Source organism: Lactuca saligna, chromosome 6 (genome assembly GCF_052625555.1).
Source record: "Lactuca saligna cultivar CGN05327 chromosome 6, ASM5262555v1, whole genome shotgun sequence".
Taxonomy (NCBI): domain Eukaryota; kingdom Viridiplantae; phylum Streptophyta; class Magnoliopsida; order Asterales; family Asteraceae; genus Lactuca; species Lactuca saligna.
This window is the reverse complement of record NC_136422.1, coordinates 62,120,001-62,129,474: the sequence shown is the minus strand read 5'-3', so window position 1 is coordinate 62,129,474 and position 9,474 is coordinate 62,120,001. Positions and strand designations below refer to the sequence as shown.

General features: G+C 32.5%; 1 protein-coding gene across 1 annotated transcript; it reads left to right on the top strand.

Annotated features, from left to right (window-relative positions):
• Positions 1–4,631: 4,631 nt before the first annotated feature.
• Positions 4,632–9,326, top strand: LOC145000140 (tRNA-splicing ligase (DUF239)). The gene is made up of 7 exons (XM_078959310.1): positions 4,632–5,137; positions 5,418–5,504; positions 5,608–5,877; positions 6,857–7,021; positions 7,135–7,188; positions 7,284–7,430; positions 8,726–9,326. Exons 1-7 carry the CDS (start codon positions 4,946–4,948, stop codon positions 9,101–9,103), a joined length of 1,293 nt encoding a protein of 430 aa, XP_078815436.1. The 5' UTR covers positions 4,632–4,945; the 3' UTR covers positions 9,104–9,326.
• Positions 9,327–9,474: the final 148 nt, after the last annotated feature.

The window sequence follows — 9,474 nt, the reverse complement described above, 5'->3', positions numbered from 1 at the left end:
ACAAGAGGTTTAGGACTAAGAGGGTTCCAGATAAGAGGTTCAGGGCCAAGATGGATCCGGATAAGAAGTTCAGGACCAAGAGGGTCCTTTTGGGTTCTTTCCTCCTGTTTTTGGGTTGTTTTCGACTGAGGAAGGTACTTAGAGAGATTTGGGATAGATTTCACATACTTAGAGAGATTTGGTAGAAATTTCGCATACTTGAAGAAATTTGGGAGAGAGAGAGGTATAGTGGGAGACATTGAGAGGGAATTTGTCGGGAGCCCTTGTTAATGTTTTTCTTTGTAGAATAAGGACTTTAGACTCAGTTACATCCCATTTTGAGTGCTATACACCCCGAAGGCTACTTAATAATACTTTATAGAGTTGTTACTTCCCTAGACCAGATTAGGGTGTTAAATTTTGAACATTTGGGACTTTCAAGTGTTACTTTGCATTAGGATTTATAGTTGTACATTAATAAACATAAAGAAATCCCTAATAAATAACACTAGTTGAGTTGACCAAGTTGACTTGTTGACCTTGACTCGACTTTGACTTGACCAAAAGTTTTTCGGTTGGCACAGTTTACATCAAGTATAGTATCATAAAATACATGCCAAAATATTCAATGTATGATGGTAACAAAATACGACAAATTCCATATGTTCTTGTTGACATTTCCGCTTAACGATCCCCTGAGAATACAAGTTATTTTGAAAATATCAACATATATAATGTTGGCGAGTTCATAAGCATGTTTGAATGAAAAGTTTTGTATTATTCGTAAAACACCAAAAAATCAGATATTTTCTGTAAAATGGTTTGAAAGTGATGTATCAAAATCAAGTATTAATGCATGTGTGATTTCTGTTTTTAGGATGTATATAAAAGTGTAATCCGGAAAAAAAAAATCTTGTATTTTCTGTTGTAAGTAGAAGGTATTGTTTAACTGTATGTTTCCCCAGAAAATCCGATATTTTCTGTTTATAAAAGTGTTGTGGTCTCGAAACCCTAAGACCGAGTATCAGTGTGTGTATGTTTTCGTATCAACCAGATTTTATATGTATTCCGTAAATTTTTGATGGAGTTAATCTTTGTGTGAGACGTTATAACCATACTTGATAATGATAAATTCACCTATCATGGCGTTTTCTAGCGCCGACTTGGTTAAGGTAAGGTTTGTAACCCTAGACTGTCCTAGTTTAACTGTAGCGAACAACTCAGGTGTGGGGTGTCACACTATATAGATATATACACAAAATCTCGCTCTCCCTCCAGTAGACTCTGGTTATAACTACAGGGTACTCTAGATGTGTCAACCGACATGTCTCACTAGATTCTTAACTGAGTTTACGCGGACATTGTATTACGTTGTGTATAATGTTTTCGTGTACGTTTTATGTTTGAAAAAGCCTAGCAATGTACGAGGCCCAACAGACATGCAGAAGGACAACTAAGGCCCACTAAACATCTAAGTTATTTCCACGCCCAATAAACATGTAACTGGACCACTAAGGCCCAATAAACATTTAATGTATAATCCATGCCCAATAAACATGTAAATGGACCACTAAGGCCCAATAAACGTGTAATGTATAATCCAGCCCCAATAAGCATGTAAACGGGCCACTTAGGCCCAATAAACATGTAATGTAAGTATTAGGCCCAATAAACATGTAATCGATGTATTTTGTTCGTTTGTTATTACATTGTTTTAGCTCGATTGTTTTCCAAAATGACATAAAAGCCCACTTTTTGAAATGATGGCATTTTTGGCCTATTAAGCCGAAAATTTACAATTTAGGCACACTTTTGGTAAAATTGACACTTTAGGTCCCTTAAGACCAAAAGTTTACATTTATGGGATTATTTCAAATAAAGTAAATTACTAAAATCGTCCCTATGGTTTGGTTAAAATTTCACGTTTAGTCCATAATTTTTTTTTTTGCACTCGGATCATCCTTATGGTTTGATTTCGTTGCGTTTTTCATCCGTATGGTTTGGTCAAAATTGCACGTTTGGTCCCTAATTTTATGTATGTAAGGGACGAATAACACAACAAAATCAAACCACAGGGACGATCCGAGTGCAAAAGAAAAGTTCGGGACTAAACGCGAAATTTTGATCAAACCATAGGGACGATTCCAGTAATTTACTTTTTCAAATAAAATGACATTTTTAGCCCACTTTTATTAAAAATAACATTTTCGGGCCAATATCATGAAAATTGACATTTTCGGCCCAATTTAATAAAAGTTTACATTTTCGGTCCAATTTAATAAAATTGACATTTTCAGCCCTTTTTAACCGAAAAACAACATCTTTGGCTCAAGTTTGTTTAAAATGACAATTTAATCCACAAAAGTCATAATTTTTCCAATTTTGGCCCATAAAACCGTAAAGGCCCAATTTAAGCCCATTTTGTGAAAAATTTACTCTTTTGGCCCTTTTAAAACCGTGAATATCATAAAGACCCATTTTTATATATAAATGACTCTTTGGACCTTGGAAAACCGTAAGTATCATAAAAGCTTCATCTTTTTGTTTATTTGTCAAAAATGGTCCCTTTACAAGATTTTGTTTAGTTTTTCAACATCCTTAACATGTTTAACACTTTCATCTTTATGGTAAGCTACAAAAAGTGTTTTAGTTTACAAATATTGTCAAGATTTGATAGAGTTTTCGAGATGTATGAAGTTTCTTCACATAATCACAACATATAACTTAGAAAACACACATAAACATGCACAAATACATAGATCTATCATATAAGCAACTTGTATTCTCCCCCAAAACATAATAAAACCGAAAACAAGGGGTATGAACTCACCTTGCTTTGATGGATCGGTTTTTGGTGAGAATATTAGATTAGTTTTCGGCGTAGCGAGCTCCTTGAAGAATTTTCGAGTTTTAGGAGGGTTTAAGAAGCAAGAATCATAAATGGAGTGATTAAGAGTAATAAGTTTAACATAAATATGAAGTTAAACTTCTTGAGTAGAAGTAGCTTACCAAAAATGAATGGATTTTGATGAAGTATCCTTGGACACCCACATAAGCACACACGAAATTGGAAGAGGAAAAAGGTGAGAAACTTTTGAGAGTTAGAGAGAATTTTGGAGATTGAAAGGGATGAAGTGGGGAGGGGCGTGGGATCTTTCGGCCATAAGAAGAGAGGAAGGAGGAGAGATATTAAACATTATTTCATGGAGGATAATAGCTTCTAGAAGTATGTGATTACCTTGAAACATGTAGGTTAATTATGTGTTGTCAAGCCTATATCAGTTTTCTTCCATTTCTTCTCTCTTTTTTTTAAAAAAAAAAAAAGCTCGAGAAGGGCTTAAGGAGAAAAGAAAATAATTAATTTGGGCCATAGGTGAATATATTCGAATGTTATAGGGCCTAATATGGAAATTTCATCCATATACAAAGATTTTTTTTTACTATTATCATGTCTTTACAAGTTTATGAAGCAAAAAACTCCAAATTAGATGCACATTTTACTTTGGCGGTTTACTTCCTTACACCTCATCAAATTCATCACTGAAATTACTTTCCTCTCGAGTAAATTCTCCTTAATAAATTAATGTTTTTTGCCACATGTCATCTTCTCCTTCTTTTGGACACATGTCATTTTCTAGATTTTTTGAATTTTCTATTTTCCACTTGTCATTTTATTGTAATTTTCATTTTATTAAATTAAAATTTCACATTTAATATGTAAAGTAACATATATGTAAGGTATTTATTAAAAATGATTTATATATGTAATGTATACAATGTATTAAAGTCTCATTAGTTTAATAATTTAAATTTTTCCTTATTTTTCTTATAGATTCAAACTTCTCAAATTGTTAAAATTTCATATATTTTTTTTAAATAAACCCATGTAATACATGGGTCTCACACTTAGTACTGAATATATAAACATATTTGCCATTAATTATTATTATTATTATTATTATTTTACAATTTATGATGAATTGATGATTTACTTATGTTATTTTTGAGGGGATGCAGACAAATCCAACTTAGATATTGATAGTTCTTGTTGTTCCATTAGGTGCATTGCTTGCAGCAGCTTATCCTCTTGACTCTACAAATGTTGGATTTTCATATACCTAACCTACAAAACATCAACAATTTTTTTTTGATCCGTACAACACACCAACCTCTTTACTAGTTTGTATTTACTAGTTTGTATGTATTTTGTGTTAGAGAGTGTTTTTAGTTTAATGGTTAATTTCATTCCAAATAGTACAAAACACGACAATCAAATGTAACGAACCATTTTATTACTTTGTCGATTTCATTCTTCGTCCATTTTGGTCTTTTGTCATTCCATTGTTATACACGAAACAAACTTTAATAGCTAAACAAAATATGTAGTTATAAGGGACCAAACGAGTTTTAAACAAGAGATTTATGAAAAGTAAATAGAAGTTCGAAATTGTTTAGAGGGAACCAAAGTGAATCATTTGTTTATTAGGTGTTCTAAAATAACCAAAAGCATTGGGTGTTTGCCTTGGGGCTATAATAATCTTAATATAATAACATAATTTTTCTGAATGAAAATATTCAAATTTTAAGACAAAATTAATAAAATTACTCCTTTATACCCACCCATTTTCACCACCCAGTCACTCAGTCGTACCCCCACTTGGCACCCTTCTGTTTTTCGGGTTTATCTTTCGCACCTCGTGTTCCTAATGCATAAATAAACCCAGAAATTCAATTGTCAGGAGAGAGAGAGAGAGAGAGAGAGAGAGAGGACACTTCCAAGTCTTGAAGCGTTGAGGGTGCGCACGATAAGCAGCAGAGTGACTGTGTCTGTCGTCTTTTCCTTGGTGCTGCTCAAATCATCACTCATGGTGGCGGTTAACATCAGTCGGAGAGTGTAGTTGGGAGGAGGAAACAAAGCTTTCATTTGATTTCTGCTTTCGGAGTTCATCTTTTCCATCTCTCGACAATGGCAGCCGCGCACGTTAACACAAGAAGGAAGAGAGTAGGTTTTAGGGGAGTTTTCCTGTTCATCTTCTTCGTCTTCCTGGATCTGGCCTCGCTATCTTGCGCCGCTAGGCAGCCACCAACATCCAGTCAGAATCTTAAAGTTCATAAACACTTAAAACGCCTCAACAAACCCCCAGTCAAAACCATTCAGGTATTTAAACTCCCATTCTTCATTTTCTTATTCAATATTTATTATCTTGTGTTCGTATGAAATCTTTCCTGCAAAATGCAGAAAAAAAAAACTATTTTTTCAAAAGAAATAGCCAAGTTTTGCTTTTTCAACTTGAAAAATGCACCATGTGCTGATTTTTTTCCTTTCTTTTTCTCAAATGATGGGTTTCTTGACCTAAAATTAGGTAATTTCGGTTCTAAAATGTAAAATTATTACTGATGAACAATTAACTTTATGATTATTTGCATGATTTAAACAGAGCCCAGATGGGGATACTATCGATTGTGTACCCATCTCTCATCAGCCAGCTTTTGATCATCCATTCCTCAAAGACCACAAAATCCAGGTTTCTTTTAACACATTCAAGATTTCTTGAACCATTCTTTATTTCTTTTAAAGATTTGAACTTTAATTTTTGTTGTTTGTGTTTTTCTTTTGGGTTTATTTAGATGAGACCCAATTATCATCCAGAAGGGCTTTATGATGAGAACAAGATGAACACCGAGTCTAAACAAAGAGAGACCCCAATTCATCAGTTGTGGCACGTGAATGGCATGTGCGATGAAGGCACAATACCCATAAGAAGAACAAAAGAAGACGATGTTATGAGAGCGAGTTCTGTTAAAAGATATGGGAAGAAACAGCATAAAAGCATCCCAAAGCCTCGAAATCTCCCTAAATCCGCAGATCTTGGTCTTGATAACGAAAGTGGTCATCAGGTGAGCAAGGGCAAAAATGGTATTAAAAAAGTTTTTTTTTAATTATCCTATATATATATATGACAAAATACAGAAGTAAATTAGCTTTTGTTTTGAAACCCATGTCTAAATAACTTTCTTTTTGAGTTAAATCTTGAATTTTGAAGATTAGGTTTCTCCTTTAGTTTGATAATTACATATCATTTTGGGTATAAATGGGTAGTGAAAGTAATTGGAGTCATAATTTTGCATCAAGTGACAAAATAAAGAGTTAATGAAAACGTCAACTGACATGGTGGAAGAAACAAAAAGAAAAAAAAACCATAAATTTCTATCTTTTTAACAAAATAAAAGGGTAATGCTTTTCTTTAAACCTCCATGTTTCTTTTAAATCTGTTGCAAACTAAAGTGGTAAATGAACTTTTCTTTTTTTAAACCCATGTCTAAATTAACTTTCTTTTTGAGCTAAATCTTGCAATTTTGAAGATAAGATTTATCCTTCATTAGTTTAATAATTAAATATGATTTGAGGCATAAGTAGATAGATAAAAAGAATTCATTTCATAATTGACATCATTGTGGCAAAATAAAGGGGTAATGAGAAGTTGGAAGAAACAAAAAGAAAAATCCATAATTTCCCATCTTTTTGACAAAATAAAGTGGTATATATAATTATATACATGCTTTTCTATAAAACCCCATGTCTAAATGCACTTTCTTTTAAGTGTACGAGTGTTTCAATATCAAGATTCAATTAGTTTGATTATTACATATTTACTTATGTTTTTCACCATCCATGTATAAAAAAAAAGCCTTCATTTCATAATTTGTCATCATAATTAAGGAGACAATGAGAATGACCCCACCATGTTCTTGATTGATGGCTTTTTCCCTTAAATTTTAGTACCCTTCATTTAAAAACAAAAGGGCAAATGAGTAATTTACTAATTTTTCATGTTCTCAATTTACTAAACTCCAATTTTGGTTCATTCTTTTATAGCATGCAATAGCTTATGTGGAAGGAGACAAATATTATGGAGCAAAAGCAACAATGAACGTTTGGGAACCAAAAATACAACAATCAAATGAATTCAGTTTGTCACAAATTTGGATTTTAGGTGGCTCTTTTGGTCAAGATCTTAACAGCATTGAAGCAGGATGGCAGGTATAAAAATATAAATAATATTAATAATTCTTGAATCTTGATTATGAAAATGATAATATTCTTCTCCATTATTCAAAGTCCATTTTAATAAATAAATTTCTGATTATTTTCAGGTAAGTCCAGATCTTTATGGAGATAACAACACAAGACTATTCACATACTGGACTGTAAGTACAACTACAATACTTGTACCTCATGCACTAGAAGTTGTACCTACATTACATGATTTTTTTTTTTTTTTTTTCTTTTAATCTTTTTGTAGAGTGACGCATATCAAGCTACTGGTTGCTACAATTTATTATGCTCAGGATTTATTCAAATCAACAGTAACATAGCAATGGGTGCAAGCATATCTCCTGTTTCTGGATTTAGAAATTCACAATATGATATTAGTATCCTTGTATGGAAGGTGAGTTCTAATTTCAGTTAACAAATGGGATTTAATATTATTATTATTATTATTTATTTTTTTATATATATATTCGATATAAGCTTTCTAGTGGGAAAAACCTCACTTGGGTTGATTTTAGTTTTTAAGCATTATTCAAAGTTGTTTAAATGCTCCTTTTTAGTCAGCCATCAAGAAAAAGTAACACCCTTTATACTATTCTTTCTTTATTGAATAAAGTTGATGCCATATATATACAATTATTATGTAGGTAGTGGTTTTTGAACATGAAGAATATAAACATTTAAAAAATTCAAGAATCTTTATGATTCTTTTTGTTTGCCAATTGCCACCAACCTATGTGATGCCATCTTTATGAACGTTGTATCATGCATAAAGATTAGTACTCTTACCTTTTTTTCTTGATTCGTTGCATAAATATGAAAAGTTTTATCGATTTGTATGATTCATTGATGGTGGCTCACATTGAAGTCTATATGCATAGAAAAAATCAAGAATCTCTATCAATTTTTTGTTTGCCAATTGCCATCACCGTATAGGGTTGTACCATATGCATAAAGATTAGTACTTTATTGATTATTTGCATAAAGATGGGAACTTCAACTATTTGTATAATTCATTGATGTTGGTTCTTGAACATTGAAGTAAATATACATAAGATAAAACAAGAATCTTTCCTTTTTTGTTTGCCACCAACCTATGTGATGCCATCTTTATGACAGTATATCTACTCCACCCACTCAAAATCATCTTTTGGGTTGTACCCTATGCATAAATATTAGTACCTTGGCTTTCTTTCTCAATTCATTGCATAAAGAATTAAAAGATTAGAACGTATGGGTTTTCTTATGGGTTGGTACCCTATGCATAAAGATTACTACTTGGGTTTTTTTTTCTTGATTCTTTGTATAAAGATTAGAACTTATGGGTTGTACCCTATGCATAAAGATTAGTACTTTGGTTTTTTTCTTGATTCTTTGCATTAGTACTTTGGTTTTTTTCTTGATTCTTTGCATAAAGATTAGAACTTATGGGTTTTACCCTATGCATAAAGATTAGTACTTACTTTTTTTTCTCTTGATTCTTTTCATAAAGACTCGTACCCTATGTTAGTACTCTGGCTTTCTTTTTTGATTCTTGGCATAAAGATTAAAACTTATGGGTTTTACCCTACGCATAAAGATTAGTACTTTGTTGATTCATTACATAAAGATTGTACCCTATGCATAAAGATTAGTATTTTGGCTCTCTTTCTTGATTCTTTGCGTAACGATTAGTATGATTCTTGATTTCAGGATCAAAAGGAGGGAAATTGGTGGATGCAATTTGGGAATGGATACGTGTTAGGGTATTGGCCATCGTTCTTGTTCTCATATTTAGCAGACAGTGCTTCCATGATTGAATGGGGTGGTGAAGTGGTCAACTCAGAGCCAAACGGGCACCACACATCAACACAAATGGGCAGCGGGCGTTTTCCCGAAGAAGGGTTTGGGAAATCGAGTTATTTCAGAAACATTCAAGTTGTTGATAAAGAAAATAATCTCAAAACTCCTAAAAATCTTGGCACATTCACCGAACAATCTAATTGTTATGATGTTCAAACGGGAAGTAATAGTGATTGGGGTCACTACTTTTACTATGGAGGCCCTGGTAAAAACCTAAATTGCCCTTGACCCCCTCATCCCCTACCCTTTGTATTATATAATTTTTTTTTTACTTTTGTTTGTTGGATCCATCTTTTAGGGTGAAGTTTTGGGTTTTTTTTTTTTTTGTGGGGTTTGAAGGTAAAGTGGCAAAGTTTCTCATAAGTGTGAAAGAAACAGCCTGTTGTAAGTTTTCAGTGAATCTTCTATTTGTTGTATTTGCTGTTATTGGAAAGTTTGTAAGTTAAATGGATGAATTGGTTTAGGTATTAGTTATTAAAACAGAAAGTTAGGGGTTTGAATTGCAAATCTTGAAAGTTAAAGGTGCATATGATCAAATCTTTATAGTTTATGGTGTGAATGGGAAAAAGCTTCTTGTACGTTTTTAGTTGATCTTTGTG

Coding starts and splice junctions, on each gene's coding strand:
- LOC145000140 (XM_078959310.1), top strand. CDS start 4,946: ATGGCAGCCGCGCACGTTAACACAAGAAGGAAGAGAGTAGGTTTTAGG. Junction 5,138..5,417: donor CCCCAGTCAAAACCATTCAG/GTATTTAAACTC, acceptor TGATTTAAACAG/AGCCCAGATGGGGATACTAT. Junction 7,431..8,725: donor TTAGTATCCTTGTATGGAAG/GTGAGTTCTAAT, acceptor TCTTGATTTCAG/GATCAAAAGGAGGGAAATTG.